The 23754-nt window shown below is 42.1% G+C and overlaps 1 protein-coding gene across 3 annotated transcripts in view; it reads right to left on the bottom strand.

The window, feature by feature from the left end:
• The window catches only part of NOL4 (nucleolar protein 4), a 292716-nt gene that overhangs the window by 104940 nt on the left and 164022 nt on the right, over positions 1-23754 (bottom strand). For all 3 annotated transcript variants that reach the window (XM_006267299.3, XM_006267300.3, XM_019498702.2), the window contains exon 6: positions 15715-15998. In XM_006267299.3, the coding sequence (XP_006267361.1) occupies positions 15715-15998 (284 nt within the window). The remainder of the gene's footprint in view (positions 1-15714; positions 15999-23754) is intronic.

Genomic DNA, 23754 nt, shown 5'->3' with positions numbered 1-23754 from the left:
CAGAGAAGTTAATTAGCTTTAAAGACTTTAATTGTCCTTAATTAACATAGTCTTTGGGGAAGATCTGGTCCCACGGGGCTCCATCTGCAAAACAATATTTTAAAAGGCAAATGGGTAACTGTATAATTTAAGAGAGAGTTTGGGATTGAAAACACAGTACAGGGCATTATTAAGGACACAGCATTAGAGCCACTCCATCCCCAGCAACCCTCAAGTAAATCCATTTACCTCTGCATTTTATAAACAGCTACTGGCCTTCCCCTGTTCCCTTCCAAGATGCATAACAACAGACTCAACTGGACTGAAGAAAGCCTGAAACAACAGTGCCAGTGGAACTATGAGATGTCTTCCTGTTGGAGCCAGATCATTCTCAAGTGCCAAGGATGACGACAAGAGGGAAACAGAAGGGAGGAAAATGACTGTCAGCAATAGCAAACTCTGATAAGCAAAACAGAGACTGGTGACAAACAGGACACCATCTTGATTTTAATTAAAATATATCTGAATCTTACCTGGCTGAGCAAAGGTATGGTGTTTATTATAACGGATCCCAGTGTGACATGCACAGATGTGGGAAGGGAGCCAGGGTGTTCTTGATACACTTCTGACTCTCCTCTGATGTCTTTGTGTGTAAGGACATGGTGGCTGTTTCTGATAGTACCCAGGCAGCTTCAGGCAGGATGGAACTACTTGTATTAGATAATGAGAGAAGATAATTATATAAATATAAAACTCTACACACCCACCAGAACCAGGGAACTAAGCATGGTGGTGAGGGGAGGGTCATCAAACCAGATAGGTGCAGAGATACACAGAATGACAGTCCAGCCTGAAGTGGTGGATGGGAAGGACCAGGGCTAAGTAGAGATAGTCAAAAGCCCAAGGCTGAATTGATTCAGTCTTTGCAGGTTAGTCTAAACTGCACAGACTAAATTGAAACAGAAGTGAACAGACATTTAACTTTGATGCAGGAAATGCAGCCACATGCCTGCAGTGGCTCAGGCCAGAAGCCGGGAGGGTGCTAGAATACAACTCTGGCTGTGTGTTCACTTCCTCTTCCTGCTGCCCCCAAGGTCTCTTCGATTTGCAGTCCAGAATTACATCAGCAGGACTCTGCAGGGTTGCTCTTCACTTCTTCTTCCTGTTTCCACGTGCCTCTGGGAATTGTAGTCCACAGTTGCAGCTAGCAGTAAGTTTGAGCAGGGGAAGGGTGTTTAACCTTCCCCTCCCTGGCCTCACACCCCAGCTGGGGTTTGCCTGGGCAGGGGCAGTCTGGGCTGTATCCCCAGCCGGGCTTGCCCCCTCTCCCCCATATCAGCCAGCCCTGCCTTCTGAAGCAGACAGTCCAGCCCAAGACTAAAAAGCATGCTAGGATGCTGGGGGACTGTGATTTAACTTGAACCAGCAAGGGATCAGGGACAGAAGTTTCATAAACTGGTTTGACCCAAATAAGTTAAGTCTGATACTACATTCAACCAGGTTTATCTTAAACCAGTTACAGCCATTTTGAAACTGGTTTGTGTACACTGAGCTTCTGTTCTGTTATAGGTTTAAACCAGTTTCTGATCACTTAAGCTGGTTTATGTGTAACTTCTGTTCCTACCCCAGATGCCTGTGGAAGCATCAGAACTATGCCTGATATCCATCAGGTACTCTATGTGGTGACTTAGATTATGTAATAGAAGTATGTGGATGTCCAGTTAAACAATATTGCAGTCTCTAAACTTCAGTCATGAATGGAATTTATGCAGTATTAAAACAACTTTTGCATTTCAGGGCTCCTGTCTTGCTGGTTCCCTCTTGTACAGGCAAGACAAACTGTGTCAGAAAGTCAAAAGCAATCATATAAACAGCTGTGTTCCCTATACAGCCTTGTATGCCAACTAGGGGTGCACTGATAGAGATTTTTGCAGCTGATACCCGATTTTTAAGGAGCAATATTCACCGATACTGATCCAATTTCTGATACCCAGCCTGGCAGTGTGGAGAATTGTCTCCAGTTGGTAAGTCTGGTGTGGTGGAAGGGGAGGGGGGAGAGAAGGGCATGGGGGTGCAGATCAAGCCCCCATGGTAAGGAAGGAGTGGGGCTGGGGCTGGGCAGAGGCTGGAGCAAGTGCTGCACAGCTGGGGTGGGATGGGCAAGGGACAGTGCTGCAGCCTGTCTGGGGGGCACAGGGAGGTGGGGTGGCTCCCGCCGCTGTGTGTCACTTATATGGGTGCTGCTGGTCCAGCAGCTCATCCAGCAGTTTCCACCTCTGCTCCCACTGCTCATCCAGGACAGATTGTGGGGGGTGTGGTTGTGCTCCCAGATCTGCATGGGTCATGGTGGGGTGGGCTGGGGCTGTGCCAAGCTCTTCCCAGCAGGGCAGAACTGTTCTGGGAAGGAGCTACGGTGAATTTGTGGCTGCAGTGTCTCTCCTGTAGCCCCATTCCCAGCGCAACTGCTCCCTGCCGGAAAGAGCTTGGCATAGCCCCGGCCCAAGCCCACCCAAATCCAGGGACACATGCCCCTGCCATGCCTTTCCGGATGAGCAGCGGGAGCAGCAGCAGGATGAGCAGGCAAGTGCCAGATGAGCCACTGGATCAGGAGCTCCCGAATGAGCAGCATGCAGTGGCGGAAGCTGCCCCTTTCTCCCTGCGCCCTCTGGATGAGCCATGGCACTGTCCTGTGCCCACTCCACCTCGGCTGGGCAGCACTTGACTCAGCTCTTGCCCCAGCCCCACTCCTCCCTCACTGCAGGGGCCTTGAATTCACATGCCCCTTCCCTCCCCACTCCCATTGCACCACACCAGACTTGCCAGCTGGAGGCAGCTCTCCCTGCTGCTGGGCTGTGCTCCTTGCTGCCTGTGCTGCACTGTGGCTACAAACATGTGCGGGCCATTTATTGGCCAAATTATCAGCCTGATATGGCCAATTTACGATATACTCAGTCTCCAGAACCTTTCACTTCTGCTTAGGGATTCTGCAAGTGCGTATCAGAAAAGCAGTTTCCAGGAAGATTAGGTAAGGATCTAGATCACAAAACATAAGGAACATTTTCCTCACTGACCTCACCTAAGAGCCTTCTCACACTGGAAATCATCAGGGACAAGACTAATTCTAAGGACAACACAGACAACAGAGTTAAGTGAATCAAGGCCTATACTGAGGTAACAAGGTAATTTCCTGGCAAGTGTTGATTTTTTCCATTAGTAGGTACTTATACAAATAAATTGGGAGCAATAAATGTAGAAGCCAAGCTGTAGACCTCATAACTCCACAGAATTATCACGTATTGAAAGTTGAGGTCCCTCAACTAGGAAGCAGCACTATCTATATTCCTTATTTTATAGTATACTGGACAATACTAAGAACAGTAGAATCAGTAGTGATGTTGTGTCATCACATACTTTTTTTTTTTTTTTAACCAGATTTTACTGTGCCATCTATGTTTTCTGTTTTGATTGTACTTGCAAAAACTATTTTGTCCATAGATGGAAATAGACCCCAGTGCAATAATTCACTTCTCTCATCCTAGCTGGCTATCTATTCTGGTCTCATGTTTTACAATGCACCGAATAAGGGAATGATACTGCACCTCACTTGCAAGATTTCTTGCTGCAGTTTCTGATGCAGAGCCTTAAGTCTCTACACTTATAAATACACATCAGTATTCCTGAATGTTCAGTCCCAGGAATTAGTCTGAATTGCAAAGATTCAGCAGTAACCAATGCCTCTGGGTCACTGGAAGTACTGTGCTGCCCCTCCCACAATTTGTTGGAATTTTTAATGAGCTTTACTAATTCTTCCTGTAGGTAGGAGAGCAATTTTTCATAGCAAGCATGTCTCAGTAGTGTCAAGCAAACAGTAAGTCAACTGATTTCAGATTTTATTTAAGAAAATCCAGGCAATGTCTTGCCCCTGATTAAAAAGAAAGATACACATTAAAAATCAGTAATAAAATAGTATTTAAAAAATGCCCTAACAAATTATTTTAAAACCAGACTACAAACATGTCACCACAAAAATGAAAAGCAAAAACACTGCCTTCTTTCCTCTCTTCCCTCTTTCCTGACTGGTTCTTGGTATTAAAAAAGAAAAGAAATTTAAAAAAAAGAAATAAGAATGCCGTCTTAATTTGAAATTTAAAATGACTAAGCAAGAAGGACAGTCTTCCATGACTGACAGCTCTTTAAATAACAGGGCAGTTCTGGAGGACCATAAAGCGTGTAGGGAGTGGCAACTTATCAAGCTATCCATCAGAAAATAGTGTGAGGGCCAGCTCTTCAACCTTTGACATCTGAAAAATAAAAGATGACAGTTCATTAGCTGACAATAATATTAAGACTAAATTCAGTTACTATGAATAGCAGTTATCACCCCCATTATATCTTACTTAATTTACCATCAAATAGCATTCAATCTTTCAAAAATAAGATTCATTCTTCCAGAATCTCTCTAGTTAGCAGAGGAGCCATATAAGCAACAATGAGAAGACAGCTTCTCTAAAGCCTTTGACCCAGTGGAAGTTATTCTGAAAAAGTCATCCTCCTTCCTAATGGTGGAAAAAACACAAAGGTACATGGTTTGACATTCAAATACAAACATAATGCCCAACCTTGCACCCCCCCACACTCAGAAGCAAGCCCCGTTGGTGGCAGAGAGAGCCTGCTTGAAAGGTACAGACTTGGGTGCCAGACATGAGGAATTTTAAAAATGTTGGGTCTACACATATGGAAGCAGGGAGGAATTTTGTAAATGACTTACCTCTCTTGCTGTTACTGTTGCCTTCAATAACTTTAACCCTTGTCCAAGCAGAAGTCTGGTTACTGAATTTAGAGGCAGTTCAACAGAGCTCTATTGTCCTCTTCAGTTACTATTGTTTCTGCTTCTGTGTGAGGGCTTAGTATCTCCTAAGGTCAATATGAATGAATTCATGGAGTGAACAGATTAATATGTGAGCCAGGCACAGGCAACCAGGAATCAACAGAACCACTATACAGCGTGTGACCAAAATGCATTGTTTCCCATCTCAGAGAAAATTTAAGGAGGATCACACGAAAAGATCCTCCACCAGAAGAGTAGTATACTAGAAGGCCAAGGTTTTTACACATGTATTTGGGCCAGATTCTACTCTCCATTACAACTGCATGAATCTGGAGAAATTTTATGGATTTCAGTATAATTTATTTTGTATTTACAACAGTGTAATGTACACCAAGCAGAGAAATGTTAAGAGTTCTCACTGAACTGAATCTCCAGTCACCAACTGTACCTCTAAGGGGATGGAAGACAGCACCAGTATTATCATAGACTGACAAAGGAGTCTGATGATGCACATGTGTTTGCTACCACAGTCAGATGTTCCTAATGAACAGACAAAAATGGCTTTTAGCATATGTACATCAAGTGGTTCAGTCTGTCTTTGTAATCCTTTTCTCTCCAGCCAGTTCCAGGATTAAGATCAACAGCTGAAAGAGGGTGACAAAGATAGTGCTTAATACAATATACTTTCTTCTCAAAGGAAAGACTTGGTCTACCACTGCTGTCAAAGAACAAGGAATACTTTAGTGACCAGCAGCATCTCAGCAATCTTCATTACTCCATTAATTTTGATTCCCTCTACAAAGAAACAGTGACAGATGTGGTACAAAAACCATTTTAGAAAAATGTTGTTCTTAAAACTATAGTGCTTTCTCCAGCATTGCCAATAGACTGACTTCTGGGACTACAAAATCATTTTCTCAGCAGCCCCTCTCATTTCCTAACAGTAGGGAAGAATAAAATTAGCATTACGTTTATAAGTTGTATATGAATATATAAAGAATTAACTATTCACAATTAAGGGATAATATGGAAGCACTACAAATTATACAAGAACCAGGGAAAGAGGGACAAAGGGATAGCTTACCCCTGGCTCTCATGTTGGTAAGTGGGAGAGAGTGAGGAAAGAGATACTGCTTTGTCTGCTGTAACTGACCTCAAAAGGGGCTGGAGAGAAGCAGAGGCTTAATTATGATCTTTGCAATGGCCCATAGAGCTGGCTGAGGACATAGGGGAAAGCTAGGTACACCATACAAGAAGGCTGTTTGAGCCCTGACACTTCCTTTTCATCTCCAGTATACTAGAAGTCTGGGATGTTTTCCCTGGGATACAGTAACTTTCAATTCATGTCTTCCATACTTGAAACCATGTACATTATGGCATTATGTTAATTATTGCTCAAGGTGTAAATTTGCCTTGAAAGCTACTTATTTTAAGTCATTTATTTCCTATTTAGAATCTCAACTCAAACTATTTTTGCCTATTTAGGGAAAGATGTTGATTACAGAACTCATCTCATTACTATTAATGACCAGCTGGAGGAATTCACCCTTCTTCCCTCTGTGCTGGGGGAAGTGGGCTGCAAGAGGATGTTTAAGTTTGCTACAAGCTCAGCATGATCCTACAAAATACTCCACTAGAAGACACACATTGTACTGGGATAGTTTTGTGCCTACCATAATGTTTATGAGCGATCAAAAGCATAAGGTCACACCAAACATGACCAAGAGTAATGGTGTGTTCTCCATACTTTTTCTTTTATTTGTTTTGTTTTGTTTGTTTTTTTTCTGGAAAATTAGAGCTAATACAGTAATGAAAAAGAATTTCATTGTTAACATCCTGCTTGGCAACTATGCATTAAACTCGTGCAATACTTATACCAACAAAAAATCCCACGTGCAACAAAACCCACAATTACTAGAAGCATTTGCAAGGACATTGCAGGGTTGAGGTCAAGGGAACACTTCAGAGTTAAAAAAATAATCAGTAACCTGTTATATTCTAGGCAAGGAGTGGGCTCCCCAAATGCAAGGGAGACTTATCCCATCTCTGCAAAGCTTGTGAATCTGGATATGAGCTCATTTCTATTCTTTAGCTTTATCAAGTTGGATTGTTGGGGGGGGACGACAACAATAGAAGACAGAAATTTACTTTCTTTGCACAAAACCAAAACTGGGTCTTGTTAGAGAAGTAAGAGTGGCTGAATGCACTCTGCTGCCATTTCCAAATATGGTCTCCAGGACAGATTCAAGGGCCCATGCAATGGTGTTGCAGTCTTGGCTGGGTGGTAATGTAAAGCAAAAAAGAGATGATAAGGGGCAAAAAAGGTTTCAGCTGCGCACCAAAAAAGAAAGAAGTATTCACAGCCACATCCATCATACTCAAGCAGATCATGTTTTATGCACCTCGTTTCAGGAAGACACTGGATAACTCATGTCTCCGTCTTCTTGAACGGCTTCTCTTTTCTAGTTAAGTTAATTAACTGATTTCTAAACTCCTCCATTAAAGACTTCAGTCTGTGTATAAAGGCTGCTATAACCTCCTAAAGGGACCATTTTCTCTGGAAAAGGTTGTAAGCACCCCCATTTCTAAAAATTTCCCCCAAGCAAGAATGAAAACAGAGTCACAGTCAAAGACAACTAGCTAGATGATGATTCCACATGCCTCCCAGACATAATGTCAGCTCTGATGAGACTCCCTTTGGACATTAAGTCTAACCTTTAATATTGTGCTAGGATATAATCATAGCTCTGAAAACCAGGCTGAAACTATCATCTTTATCACTACTGACCGTGCCTGCCCTCCTCTGCTGAAGGTGATGTACTTTGTTGGAATTCAGTGAGATGTATGGACCATCAAATTGAAATACTAACTAATATATTCACTTCAAAAGTGCCTGGATGACTATGCCCCTTCCTTCTTGTATACAGGCCTAGTTCCAGTGATCTAGGTGCAGCAAAATATTTTAACTGGGATTAATTAGGAAAGTTGATCTGGAGCAACTTGCAGAAATGCATTTATTTTTTACTATACCTATAAGAAAACTTCAGCTCAGGGCTCTATAATGCTATGACTTATAGTATAATTGCAGATCTAGATCAAGATCCCATTCCCCATCCCTGACCTTATCTGGAACAGGATCCACCCAGTATCTTGGGTGGGTCAGAAACAGACTCTGTTCCAGTATCTTGCCATGGCAGCCATGCTCAATGGGAATGATTCTAGCAGCAGGACCAAAGTTTAACCATGCACAGGTTGAGAGCAAGACATTCCTGGGCTTATGGCCTTGGAACCAAATAACAGTATAACACTGCAGGGCACCAAAAAAGTCGGGAGACCCTCCACTGACTGGTAGGCATTTGTCCCTTAAAGCATAATGCAACACTGTTTATTGCCCAGGCAATCCTCAAGTAGCAATATCATATATCACCATTATAATTGATACTGTTGAGATTCAACAGCAGCCTTAAAGTTGTAACAGAAAGTAAGCATTTCCTGTTAAAGGCATACTGATAAAGCTCAATATTTCTGTAAAGCAAGTAGAAACTACAGTGATGTGCACATTATAAATATATAACATCACAACAACATTATAATAAAAGGTCATACGTTACAATATTCATTATTTATAGCTCTGACCCTTAAAACTGTGGTACTGCTTAACTGTTTAAACATGTGAATTAATCATAAGGCATTAACAAGGCATTTTGCAATATTGGCCTCATGACCTAATTTAATAAGATAAATATAATTCATCATACTTAACTCGTCTAAGAAGAGTATGCAGAATTATATAACCACAATTTCTGACATTCTGTATCAGAATACCAATCTTATTATCAGAGAGCAGATGAGAAAAATATAGTTTACTATATCTCAATAAAAATGTGGTACAGATAAGTTACACACTGTAACTTTTTTAAATAAATGACTCTTACAATCTATAGGAAATCAATAATGATCCTGCCTAGGAAACAATGCAGATCGACTCCTACAACTGTATGAAACTCCACTAAATTCAACAACGCTATGCTAAGAGACCATAGAATCATAGAAAAGTGCAGCTAGAAGAGACCTAGTTGAACCCCCTGCCTGAGGCAGGATTATCCCTATCCAAACCATCTAATACAAATCCATTGCCTAACCTTTTAGTGCAACTACACAGCCAATCCTGATACACCAGCAAGACATAACACCCTAACCTGACACAGGTAATCCAGGGGGACCGAGGTAGCCAACAACCTGCTGCTGCAGACATTAGAATATGCTTGAGAGACCCAAGAGGGCCACGCCCCTGGCTACAAAGGAAGGCAAAACCCCCCAAGGTCTGTCCCAATCTGACCATGGGGTAAAATTCCTTCCTGATCCCAAATATGGTGATAAATTTGACCCTGAGTGTAGGGGCCATACCCTTGAGGCCAGGAATCTTCAGGTTAAAGTCCCAGCAGGAACTCTGGCATGCCCCAGTCAGAATCCCCAGCCTTGGCCACAGACAATACCCAACGCTTTTGAGGATGGTTGGGGGGGAATTCCTTCCTGGACCCATGTGGTAGTCAGCAAAGCCTAGAAGCATGGGGAATACCCACAGTGTGGCATAGGCATAGCAACTCCTGGATTATCTCTGATCAACACTTAGCTAACTTCTTGAACACCTCCAATGGTGCAGATTCCACAAATTCTCTAGGCAGTCTATTCCACTGCCTCGCTGTTCTAACAATGATTTTTTTTCCTGGTATCCAATCTAAATCTACTTTCCTGCAACTTCAAGCTATTAGTCCACGTTACACTCTCTGTACCAAGAAAGAAAAGGTGTTTTCCCTCCATGATAGCCCTTCAAATATTTGAAGACTCCTAATATGTCCGTTCTTGGGTGTATCTACATGTCCCCATATGGCGACATTGCTATGGTGCCATAATTCTTTTAGGAAGAACTAAAGCACGGTGCAGTATGGGTGATTAGACACATATGATTGCCACGCCACTGTAGCACACCATACGGCGACATAGTGCATCACAGAAAGTGAAAATGAGTGACTTTATACAAAAGGCCAGGATTTCTAAAAGTGGTTTATGATCTTGGGCCAAGATACATTAAAGAAGACTGATTTAAAAAAATTCTGAGTTTTGCCTGAAAATCAAGATCCGTTAGGTATCTCAAGCTGAGAACACAAAACTGAAGCTGCTTTTGAAAATATTAAGCCAGGAGTCACCAAGCTCAGAAAAAGGCAAAACATGGGTTGGGGCAGTGTATTACTATTTTAATAATATAAAAGTATTAAGCAAGTAGGATTTCCAAGTTGAAGGTGTCTATCAAGCCATTTTTCAAAAATAAAAAAACCCAAATGCTCTTTTCTGAAAATGGGATAAAGTCAATCCCAATCTACAATGTGATTTATGTAAAATTGCTCACTCTCCAGGAAAATAAGTGTCTTCAGGTAGTATTAAAGTTAATACTCATAGCTGATGTATTACAGATGTTGATCTCTTTCCAGAAAAATGTGACATTCTTGCATTCCCCTACTTTTTATCATTCCAAAGAAATGTGCTTGCCTGGATTCAGCTGTGATCTGTGCCAGTTTACATCATCAAGTCTGACTGGATGCAAAAAACAATAGAAAAAGTTCTCTCAAAAACATGTGGAATGGCCAGGTGGAATGGTCAAAAAACTGAGAGTGCTAAAACAGAGGAAAGAATGTCCCTATCAGCAAGTTTTGCCAGCTGGGCTTCATGACTGCTTTAGCCATAATAAATTCATGTCTCTTGCAAGGAGAATCCAACTATGCCACAGAGAGATTAGCTGGTTTAAGGAAGTATATTTTGTCATTTCCTGCAACAGGTGGCCCTGTAGTTTCAAATCCCCTCACCGCACCTGCCCACCATTGTTCTATACTCTAGAAACTAATAATATTTCTAAACTTTCCTGCAACTCTTCTCAGTATTCGTGGCCCATATAGCTCAATTAATTAAGGGGACAATTTTAACACGCATAAGAAATGCATATCAATTTGATGCCTGGTGAACAGGAATCTATTTTTTCTCTGATGTAAGTCACAGTCAGGTGGATTCTAGATGGCATCACTAAGTACATTTTTCATACTTAACCACAATTGCAAATATGCCATTGCTAAGGCTCAATTAAATACAATACTTTTATAAACTGGGATAGGATCAGATTTGCTGCTGCAGTCTAATAGCCTCATGCTATCCTGGTAGTGCAGAGCTAGATGTGTAAGCAGCCAGAACTCCTTAGGATGGAGAAAATGCTCAGGTGAACTGTATACCACCTCAACATGAGGGGTAGATGCATCAGGGTTAAAAAACAATAGAAGGTGGGGGTTGGACAGAGACTAATGCTTGCTATTCTTTAGTTGGCAGAGGGCCTTTAAGGCCCCTCCCTGCTGATCAGGAGTGAGTGGTGGGCAGAGCTGGCCCCACCACTCACTCCTGATCAGCAGGGAGGCGAAAATTGTGGTTTAAAATATGGCGTCGTTTTTACCTCCCAGGTCCCTCAGCCAATCAGCAATGGGGGGGAGAAGGGGAATGTGTGGAGGAACCTGCAAAATTAAACAAGCTGCACACCTCCCACTTCTTGCCATAAATTTGGTAGGTCCCTACACATAAATTAGAGCAGGAGTGCATAACCTCTGGCCCATGAACCAAATGCGACCCATGGAGGCATCACATCTGACCCACAGGGCTCCCCACATGTCAGGGAATTTGGTGGTGGGGGAGCAGTGGCCATGGGGCCAGGTCAAGCCCCTTCTGACCCCTGTGGGGCTGGGCTTAGGCCAGGCTGCCCCCCAACCCCCTCCAGTCCATGATCAGACAAGGCAGTGCTCACCCAGCCCAATGTGGAGAAAGGTTGAGCACCAGTGAATTACAGCAGCACTCAAGAAGCTCTTAATCAGTGGTGCTCAACCTTTTTGGCCCACAAGCCAGATAACCAGTGTCAGATCCATCTGCTGGCCAGATTCAGTCCATGGGCCTGATCCAATTTATGGTGCTGAGCCAGCGGTGGCCCAATCCTTTGCAGCTACATCAGTCCTAGCTGGGCTATTCCTCAGTGTATGCATTGGGCCCTGGCTCAATCCAGGTGCATGGGTATGAGGATAGATCCCTCTGCATTGGGCCAGCTTGGCTAGGGCCAATCCAGTTGTCTGGGGGCTTGGAAATTTGGTGGCAAGAGAGCAGTGGCAGTGTTAACTGCTAAACTAATACCAGGGGCAAAGCTGAACTTACTGCAAAATCAAAGAGCTCTCTCTCTCTCTCTATATATATACAGCGAGAGAGAGCATAAAGTTTTTTCTTTATGCTTTCTGACTCTCTGTATATATAGAAAATCTGACTTGTATATATAGAGAGAAAGCATAAAGTTTTTTCTTTATATATATATATAGAGAGAGAGAGAGAGAGAGAGAGAGAGAGAGTCAGATGTTCTATATATACAGAGTCAGAAAACATAAAGAAAAAACTAAAGCTCTTTGATTTTGCAGTAAGTTCAGCTTTGCCCCTGGTATTAGTTTAGAGCAGGAGTGCTCAACCCCCAGGTGCAGGTCAGATCCAGCTTGCAGGTCTTCTCATAAGTCCAGAACTTTGGTGGTGGGGGACTGGTGGCAATTCACACTGCCACTGCTCCCCTGCCACCAAATTTTCAAGCCCCCAGACAGCTGGATTGGCCCTAGCCGAGCTGGCCCAATGCAGAGGGATCCAGCCTTATACCCATGCACCTGGATTGAGCCAGGGCCCAATGCATACACTGAGGAATAGCCCAGCTAGGACTAATGCAGCTGTAAAGGACTGGGCCACCGCTGGCTCAGCACCATGCATGGCACTATATATATATGAGAGAGAGAGAGAGAGAGAGACACACACACATAAAGAGAGACAGAAAGAGAGTCAGGGCTTCAAAAGAAGGGTTGACATGTTGATGAGCAATTTAAAGTTCATATAGATATAGATACAGATTATATTAATAGATATCTCTCTCTATAGGTATATATAGAGAGAGATATCTATATGAACTTTAAATTGGTCATGGGAAGTGCTGAATATCCTCAATTCCTAAAGGGAGAAGAGAGTGAGAAGTGTTGAGTGTTCAGGACTTCCTTGTTCATACTTGGAGACTGCAAAACATTTTGAGATCTTCAGTATGTAAGGGGCTATATAAAAAACAAAATATTTATGAGTAGCTAGTAGCTACATATGGCTAGTGTGTGAGAGTGTTAACAGCTGTCAAGTTGTACACTAGATATCCAAACATTCTTGAGCTAATATTCAGCACAAAGGCATGATAGTAGTTGCAATTATAGAGCAATACTTTGGCATTGCTTCTAAAAAGTAAATTAAAAATACTTTTAAATGTACAAAGTTAGAGTAGGATTTATTAATAAAGATGTCATTTATTCATAAAACTACTCTTCTACTCTACCAACATACTGCACTTTGGGTAAACTTACGTAAGTTAGTACACCTTCAGCCATTCTTTTACAATCACCACTAAACATTTAGTGAACACGTATAAAAACAAACAGTTTACATCCTACACTTGGGTTTTTTTCCATTCCAGGACAAAAGAAGGAGCAAATTAAGTTTCTGGGGCACTGTAAGCTAGGTAATATTAAAATGAGTGATGAAAGATAGCATGGTTGTTGAGGGACTGACTGGATTTGATTTTTAAAGTCTAGAATTATAGCAAAGGAAGTTTCAAGTCAGTTCTGGGTGGAAGCTGGGATTCAATGAAACAGGACTTTCAGTTTTTACCATTGTTCTCAGGTCCTGTGGCTCTGATTACATTTGGAGGTGCAATATGAAGCCATGTTGTGGTCTTAGCTATATCTTAGTTGCTCCTTAAGCTTTCCCTACTGTTTTCACCAGCTTATTTGTGTGTTTGCAAAAGCAATGACAGTAGCGGCAGTATACCTCAGGCAAATGAACCAATGTGTCTATCAATATTTGGGTAACTGGCTTGTACAGGGATCACTAGAACAATATGCCCTACAGTAAGTGAAGGCACAGCATACATTTAGCCAACTTAGGAGTCACTGTGCATTACTGAAAGTGTTGAGTAAATTCAGCACTACAATATATGTACACACTAAGACTAGAAGTGTCTGGAATATTTTTGACTGAATAGAGTTTTTTCAGAGCCAAAACATTTAGTGGGAGACACTTCATTTGTTTTTGCTGAAACCTTCATTAGGAAGCCTTTTTGCATCTATGGTTCTCTAGCCCAGTTGTTCTCAACCTTTTTTGTACCAGGACCCATTTGTAAATATCAATAGCCAGTCCCAACATAGTGCCTCTCACTCCCAACTCGCTGCCCGCTGCCCCGAGGTCCCAGTGTGTGGGGCAGGGGGTGGGTGTGCAGGGTAGGGTGGGTTAGGAATGGGGCAGGGGGGACCCCAAGCAGCCCCTTGCAGGCTGGAACTCTGCCATCCTGCAAGGGAAAAGCCAGTTTCACAAGTTTTTCTTCTTTAAAGGAGAATCCACATTTTAAAAGTTTGTTCACAATCCTTTCATATATTCTTGAGACCTACTTTTGGGTCGCAATGCACAGGTTGAGAAACGCCACTCTAGCCCAATGTGAACAGCTAAAGAGAGTGTTAAACTCTACAGCCTTCTGGATAGAGTGCTCACAAGAGACATGGAAGAGCCATGTTCAAGGACCTGCTCTGCCTGATTCAGAGCTAAATTTTTCATCCCAGATTACTCTGGATTAGATAGAGAAGACACAAACCTGAGTCTCTAACAGCCCATCCCAGTGCCCTAACCACCAGGCTACCGAGTGTGAGGCAAAGTAGAGAGTCTCTCTCTTTGCACCCCTCAAAATCAGAAATTAAATCATATGAAAACATTTGAAAGATTTTATTTTCATTTTTATTTCAAATCAAGAGAACCAAATGCCAGATCCGAAAAAGATGCTGTATTGTTATCTTCCAGATATCTCTCAGTTAAGAGACATTTCTGGAAACACCTAGAAAAGTTGTTGCCCACATCACTCCAATTGCAAAACCCTGCAAGAAAATGTAGCAGAGTTCAAAGCATAGCTATGCTGTCAGGCTCATTTATGATATGTTACTGAAGGCTATGGACAAACATTAATAGTATTTGGATCCAGTACTCTCCAGTACTACTCAATTATTCCTACTGTAAAAATGGTAGTTTAGTTGGGAGTTTCAGTTAAAAAGCAGGACCTGTCATCAGTAAGATCAGAGAAGATCAATGGAAAAATTCCATTAAATAGACCTTCTCCTCATCTTCCTTAAAATACACACTCCTGACAAATATCTTCCTATAAGGCTACCTATATAATCTGTAAAATCTGTCTTTATCACAACGTAACCACATCACTTTTCTCCTGCTCACAGAATGAAGGCCACAGAAAAAACCCTTCAGGGAATTCCAGCTTCTTAAAGCAAACTTGTCAGTTTTAATTAAAGTATGGTGGCTCTATAATACATAAACAATCAGACAGCGACCAAAACTAGATCTGTTCTGATGTTGACAATTTCCATGAGATAATCCACAGGGGCATACACACAGTATATTCAAACTGATATATTCTGTAGACATATGTTACATGTGACAATGATGGTCATCTAAAAACATTGTAGAAAGATAACTAATGATAGACAGTTCCCAAAACAAAGCATTTTATCATGTCCGTGCTTGAAAGAGAACCACATTCATTTTTATCAGGGTATAGCTGTAAGATACATATACATGACATAAATATATACTTTATACACATAACAGTTCATGCAAATTTATGAATACTATTTGGGTAATGATGCGACATATACCACACAGATTCCATTATGGGCTTTTCTCATGACCATATTTGGGTCAGTCTTGTTAATACTTCCTTTTCCTAAACTAAACACTGCATATTTGGAGAATGGAAATCTTACCTTGCTTCCATTTTCTCTTGCCTCTTGTTCCATCTTGAGGTCAGGAATTAGGAGGTTCTTGTATTTGTTCTTTCCATTACTGTTGTGATCATCTAGTCTGTATTCTGAAGTCAGCTGAGCAGAGAGGGGACTATCACTCAGGTTCAGAGGCTGCTCATCCTGCTCCAGATTTGTTTTGCCATTACTGTTGGTTTCTGCCATCTCCCTGCAGTGTGTTCCTTCTGAAGCATTGGAACTGTGTCCCACGGTCTCATTGCCATTAAAACTCTCTGCAGCTGAATCATCTATTAAAAATATATATATTTTCAGTAACATGCCACCATTGTTATCTTGTACCAAATCAAACAGAATTTATACATTTTCCAATAGCAAAATTAAAATGGTTTAAAAGATTACTAGCCCCAAATGTGTTTTTGCAACACGCAAATAAAAATGTTCAAGAAAGATTGGGGCAAAATATGATAAAATGATAGTCTAAGTTATGGTAAAAGTTAAAGGCTGACAAAGTTATGGAAAAAGTTAAAGGCTCATGTCCTAATACAATTGTGAGTACCTCCCCCCCTCCAAACCCTCCCTCCCGCCCCAAAAAAACAACAAAAAAACCCAACAGTATGTCATATTGGAATTTTGGGCACAAATTCTATTCTTATCCATCTGTCAGTCCATATGTCCATCCATCCAAGTCCATCACTAGTATCACATATTTTTTAAACCAATGCAGTTGCATGTGGTGCTGGAGCAGAATCTGACTCGGTTCTGAAGGATGTGGAAAATGTACAATAAACCAGATGTTTAAAAGCGACATAAAAATTAGCCCATTTAAAAAACCCCATCAATTATAAAAAATTCTTAGTGCCCTGCCATCAGTTAATCTGGTGTATTCATTGCTAGCATTGGAAATTATTCTGGGAAAGCTGAATTCTGAGACCAAAGATTCTTTCCTTGTTCTCAAATTATATATGTGACACTCAAAACTGAAATAATAAAAAATACTGGTTAATAAAAGATTATGCAGACACCTTCTATTTCAAAGTCACCTTTTAACCTGAAAACTTGGTATGCTCTGTTGAAAAAAATTAGCCCCTGAGATTGGTATAACTGAAGATTGAACTGAAAATGTAAGTATATTTTTCCTCTTCTTTCAGTTTTTTCACACTGGAACTTTAACTGAGTAGTGCCTTTCTCTACACACAGTCCCACTGAAATCAACTTAGTTATTTGCATATTGTATTTCTCAGTAGAGGAAAAGGTGGAAGAATCTGGTCCTCCATTTGCTTATTTGGTGCCTGCAGCAGTTTTTGGTTTGTCTTTTTCACTAATTTGAGAATGATTCATGCTCTTCCCCAGGCTGTACAAGGCTTGGTTTACCAGGAAAGCAAAGTTGAAACTGAAACTGAAAAACCTGAAGCCAAAAGCAAATATAGGTTTGCACTGTAAGTGCAAAAGGGAATGGATCTGAGCATGTGTCACGTAATAGTTACTAGATCTTCTAAACATTAACTGGAGAACAGAAAAATCCTCCTTTCCCATACACACACTACCATATTTACTTGAATCCAAGATAAGCTGTTTCCATAATTCAACATGAGGGGGAAAAAGCACCTCATCTTGGCTTTGAGTACAAATCCCTCAGGGTTGGGGTCAGAGATGGAGCTGCAGCCTCTGCTCCCCTGCCTGATTCTGGTGCCGCCTCTGCCTACTGCTGCCTTCATGCCACACTCCACATAGTCTCCACCATGACTCCAGATGTGGCTCCAACTCCAGCCCAAGGCATGGAGCCCCCACCTGGTCATGCAGCAGTGGCAGCAGCTCTGGCCCTGGCCCTAGCTCTAAACTGAGGCCAGGGCCAGAGCTGCCCCTGCAACTACTGCTGCCTAGCCAGGTTGGGACCAAAGGAATTATGTTCTCTGTGACCTGGGCCAGAGAAAAGCTGGATCCAGAGCCTCAACAAAGGCTAGGTGGCAGCAGAGGGTGGGGCAGCCAGCGGTGGGGGGGCAGTCTTTTAAGTGGGTAGTTTGGTGGGGAATAGATGCAGGAGGGGCAAGCAGAAGCAGGGCAAGTGCTTGGGGGTGCAGGCACCATGAGGAGGGGTGGGGCATGCAGGGGCAGGGGGAAGGCAGCAAGGGGGACAAGTGGTGGGGGGACAGGCAGCAGGGGGCAGGCTACTTGACTCGCCCACTGTCTACCCCCCTGCTGCTGCTTTTTCTTCTGCAGCAGTGGGGAAGATGAATTTAAGATGATCTTCCAATTATTATATTATATTAATGAACATTTATAATACATTTATAAACTTTCCATGTACAGAATCTAATTTTTGGGAGGTCATCTTAAATTCAAAGTTGTCTTGGATTCTAGTAAACAAAGTATTTCACATATGCATGAGCATGTGTAAAATGGATTTGTTTTAATATTCAGGACATTTTTTAAAGCATGCATTATCAGACAATGTAATTGTTTGAAATTAGTCTGTTAAAAAAAAGATATTATGTCTCTTTGTCATTGGTTTAATGGTTACCTAACTTCCTTCTACCTCCAGATCAAGGATATAAAGGAATTAAAAAAATATGCTGTATAAGACAAAAGTAATCAGATATAATTAAGCAATCCAATATTTAGAGAGGAATATGAAGATTCTTTCAGAATCATATACATGAAACCAATATATATCCCTGCCCTGATTTCTGTACTTATCCAATACAGCTTCTTGTTTGAATAAAGCAAGTAGGATGTGGCTCATGTTTTGCATATACAAATTTGTTTTATGATTCCTGAAAAGATATACATGTTCATGGACACATACAATAGTGATAATATTTTGTTAATGCTTTACATTAAGGTACATAATGGAATACTTTATTAGCAACAGCTGTTAATGTGTTAGTTTCTAAAACACGTCATCACTTTCCTCATAAATGAACATATAAAACTACTAAATAGGTACTTGACAGCCTTTGGTTGGACACGTGCCTACTGTGCAGAAATAAATATTTTAAACATTTCAAAATGCAACTCTAGAAATAGGCAGTTTCATCACATTATGAAAAAAGAAATCCATATGTCACCTTCTAGCACAGGGGTGGGCAATTATTTTGAGCGGAGGGCTGCTTACTGAGTTTTGGCAAGCCATCGAGAGCTGCATGACAGGCAGCCAAGGACAGATAAATATTAATTTTCTAAATTTTTTAGGGGCCCTACGGGCTGGATAGTATGGCCTAGTGGGTCGCATTTTGCCCACCCCTGTTCTAGCACAATACCTTCTCCAGAATGCATATTGTTCTCAGTAAATAGTTATATTTACAACTCTTTCCAAAAAAGGCCTTATAGTAAAGCATAAGAAAGAAATATTCAACAATTACTTTAAGAAAAGTACAAATGCAATAAACAGACAATTTAACATATATATTTGATATTTTTACAAAAAGAGACTACAAAATGAATAGTAGCCATTTCTGCGCCATTTTCTTTTTAAAATTCCTCTGGTTAAAAAATGTGCTCAAATGCTCTGCAACTTTTAAACAGAAGGTCAAGTGACATCAACATAACCTGGACTGCCCTTAAATAGTAATTCAGTTACTGAATGGTAAACCTCTGTTTCTATTGTAAAGTCAAACACAACAAATATAACAACCCTTTTTCCACCTTTCTCACTAGAAGGAAAAACTATTCTCTATCAGAAAAATATTCAGAAACTGTAGCAGCCTGCAGATGTTTGTGGGGGTGGTGGGGGGGAATGGGGCACTTTAAACTTTGCATGCTCCTGCACTGAGCTCACAGCATGCTCAGAAGAGGCAGCATGTTAGCTGCACCTGACTTCCCCAACATTTGTAGAGATCGGGCACTTTAGTGAGGTTTTTTTAGTGCTTTTATCTAATTTGGCACTAATTATCTATTCAATTATCTGACTGAATCAGCTTTAGCTAAAAACACCAACAAGCTCCACTGAAACATGTGATCTATACAGATGTTGAGGAGCTGGGTTGAAATAATGCACTGCTGCTTCCAGTGGAGTGCATTTTCTTCCATGTCTGACAGCATCTTGTAAGCTCATTTTTGAGGAGTAAAAGATGTATTACCAAAAGGCAGTCAGAAAAATACAGTATTTTAGTACTGATTTCTGCTTATAGATGTTACTACAGTAACTAAATTTCACCTCTTAGCACATTTCATTCTTGATTTACTTTGCAGAGAATAAAATAACAATTTACAGCTGTTTTGTAACTGAAATTACAAGGCTTCCAGACCCTTACTCAAGCGAGTAGGCCTTACTCATATACATAACCATTTGACTTAAGACTGTTATGGAGCCTGACCTAAAAGATGAAGCATACTTCCATAGTCTCTACTGCCATGGTCCTGATAACTTCCTCTTCTTTTCCTGTCTGTTGTGCTGTGCTTTGTGCCCTCAGGGTGGTTCACCATGTGCTTAGATCTAGAGTTTGTGACTGTACCTGGCCAACATACAGGAGGAGGGAGAAGCAGACAACTTGCACTCTGTGTCTTGACCGTTCCAAGAAAAGCTTGTCACAATCTAGTCCTTAGATTATAAAATCTCTCTGGAACTGAAAATGTATCTTCTTTTATTTTTGAAGCATCCAGATTAAGGTTCCTTCCACACAAAGCACGGTCAAGGTAATTTTAATAGTTGTACTGGCATGTTTTTCTAATGCTTATGTATCATAACCCCATCAAGCAATAGATTGACATGCAAAATCTGTTTTCTTACCAAATATTTTCCCTCCATCATCCAGAGACACTGGTTTGTTACTGAACAGTTGATAACAAGTTCAGAAATAGAGATATACGTTGGGTCCTAATATGTATATATGTGGGCCTGACACCATCTTGTGCACATAGACAATTAGGTTTTAAATACACTCATGCTGCTATCTGTGAATATTTCTACTGGACAGTTTACAGTGATTTATTTTTAGAAATACACAGCACTGAAGCTTTTCTACAAGGAGAAAAAAAGAAGTTGAAAAAATATGATCATCCAGGGCCCTTAGCAACATAGAGAATGTGGGTTGTTGTAGCAACCAACAGGAAGATTGTGCTCACTCGCTTGCTCACTCATAGATGATGATGTCAGGATGGCAGTTGAGTTTTTGGTTTGTGCTATGACTTAGTTACTTCTTTGACAATCTGTCCCTGTTGGGTCCACCCCTGTGTATATGTGCCCTGGCACTTTTAACAGCTGTATCTGCTGTATCTGTTGGAGCCACACACACCCCTCAGGAAAGGTCTCTACGCTGGCATTGCAGATTCCTTCAGATCAGTCAGCACCTCCTGTGGTCTGTCAAAAAGCCTGGGGTTTGGTATTGATTTCCCTCATATGAACCATCAAAGCAGCAGCTAACAATGCCTAAATATGAGTACTGCAGTTAAATGGCCTTGGTACCAACTCTTCACTAATCATTGACTCAGGGCAACAGACTACAGTACAAGCAGCACTGGGCCATCTGCACTGTCTGGCTTGAAAGTGACTAGAACTGGGGTGGGCAATTATTTTGGCTCTAGGGCCACTTAACAAGTTTTGGTGAGCCGTTGAAGGCTGCAAGGGTAGCCCCGCCCCTTGACAGGTCCCCTGTGCCCTGGTTGGCATCTTGGAACTGGAAGTCCCACCCCTAACTCCTGATCTTTGCCAGCAGAAGTCCCTCCCCTTGCCCTGGGAGTACTTTTTTTGGAAGATGGGCTTGCCATTTTGAAACCAGAAAAAAAACCAAGCAATGTACTAAAAAAATCAAACATCTACTATAACTTATTTTAAATTCATTTTAAAAATATTTTTATCCTGATTGATGTGTGTTTTCATGGTGTATCTAGAGGCAATTGCATAATAGCTCAAAATACAGTCTTACTCTTCTATATTGTGTATAAGAGGGAAAGAGGTTGTATTTGGGGAGGTGTGGTTGGGGAATGGGTCTGTGTGTGTGGTGGGGTGTGTGCATGTGGGTATGGTGGGTGGGGTGTATGGGGGAAAGTGTGGAGGGGTGTGGGGGGGTGTGCGGGGGCTGTGAGAGGGTGTGGGGGTGTGTGGGGTTATGGTGGGGGTAGGAGTGTTTGTGGGGGCTGTGAAGGTATGGATGTGTGTGTATGGGTATGGTGGGGGGGTGGGGAGGTGGGAGTGTGTGGGGGGGCTGTGAGAAGGTGGATGTGTGGGGATGGTGTGGGGTGGGGATGTGTGTGTGTCTGGAGTGGGGGGGGCTTGGAGTCTCTTGAGTGTGTGAGTCCCTGGAGCTGCATGCGGTGGCAGCAAGCCAGGCCAGCCTCACCCATTCCCACACCATGAAGCTCCCACACTCCCACCCCAGTCCCCAGACACAGGTGGCAGCAGTGTGCGGGGCCTGCCCCATCCAGCCCAATAGCACTCCCATGGGTGTCCTTGGCCACACACAGTGGCAGGGTGCAGGGCCAGCCCCACCCCACCCCATAACATACAGCTCCTGTGATCGCGCCTGAGTCCCTGACTGCATGTGATAGCAGTATGCAGGGTCAGCCCTACTGGCCCCACAACATGCTACTCCTTGAGCTCCCACCAGAGTCCCTGGCCACATGTACTGGCAGCAAGCCAGTCCAGCCTGGCTCACCCCCACAGTGTGTAGCTCCTGTGTTCCTGCAGCATGTGGGGCCAGCCCAGCCTGGCCCCATAGCACATGGCTTTTCATGCTCCCAGCCCTCTTTCCTCCAGTGGGAGTCCCTGGCCCTGGCTCAGTAAGGGTGTACCTGAATTCCCACTTTCTAGGGAGGAAGGTTTGGAACAGCCATGGGATGGCCAGGCACAAGCTCTGCCATGTGGAGGCTTCTTGTCTCCAGTGTCCTGCGGCTTGGGGCTGGGTGGGGGTTGGTTGCTTAGCAACTAGAGACAAACCTCCTGCAGGGATGTGCTGGCTTGCAGAGGGGCAGCCCAGGACCAGGGCTTACAAAGGGCTAAAGGAAAGGCCCTGTAGGCTGGATAGAATTGCCTGGTGAGCTGGATCTGACCCATGGGCTGTATTTTGCCCACCCTGGACTAGAATCGAATCAGGACAGTGATTCGAATCTCTGAATGGAATCGCTGTCCTCCAAATCAGCCAAATCTGAATCCAAAGTGAATACTTGCTGCTTGTCACAGGCCTAATTGACAGCAGTACCCGATGCTGAAAATACAGCTGCAAGATTGATGGTGTAAGGCACCATAATGAAAAGAGTATTTTGGCTGATTGCATTTAAAAGCCCCAAAGAGGTGCAACTACCAATAGAAAACTTGTTTTTCTCAAAAATATGGTTTATATCATTCACAAAAAAATTAAGCATTACACTCATTCCAGAATTCAAGAGTAGCCATCTGTTATATAGGCCTCTATGTCTTGGTTTATATAAGAAAACAATTCAAACCTCAGAAGACCTCAGGCAGAGATCATTCTATTCTTAGTCTTGTCATCAGAGGTCACCTAATTTCTTTACCAAAAGGCAGCAGCTTTGGTAGCATAGTCAAACACTATAAGCTATTCTGCAAGAATCTTTATCTCTGCTCCTCTTTACCTGGTATACATTTTCATTTGAATAAGGATACATGGGTTCAAATTGCAATAAACCAACAGCTCCTGGTCAACTGAGAAACTGAAAGTGGATGATACAACTGTCTGCCTTTACTTCAATTTTACCCCTATTCCTCTTTGGGAATCTCTCATGTGAGTCTTTTTCAATGTTAAATGTGGCATCAGATACGTGAGAAAGGGTCTCTTTCAATTTTTGCAGTGAAGGATTCTTTTCTGTTTATTTCCTAATTCAAGAAGGAATTAGGAAGAAGAAGGAGATTGCCTTCACGCCTTCCCTTGCAAGTCCTCAAGAAATTCAGCAGATTTATCCATCTGATAACTTTATCTCCAGATCCAATGAGTTGGTTTATAATTGTGAGTTTACAGGATGCTTTCTTCCATGTGTCTGTTCACCCATTACATGAGAACTAGGTGTGATTTGTAGCAGCAATCATACAATACAAATTAAGAACATTTACTTGTGTTCTTCCCATTTCTACAAGAGTATTTACAAAATGTGTCT

This window comes from Alligator mississippiensis, chromosome 3, assembly GCF_030867095.1.
Source record: "Alligator mississippiensis isolate rAllMis1 chromosome 3, rAllMis1, whole genome shotgun sequence".
NCBI classification, from domain to species: domain Eukaryota; kingdom Metazoa; phylum Chordata; order Crocodylia; family Alligatoridae; genus Alligator; species Alligator mississippiensis.
This window is presented reverse-complemented; position numbering and strand designations above follow the sequence as displayed.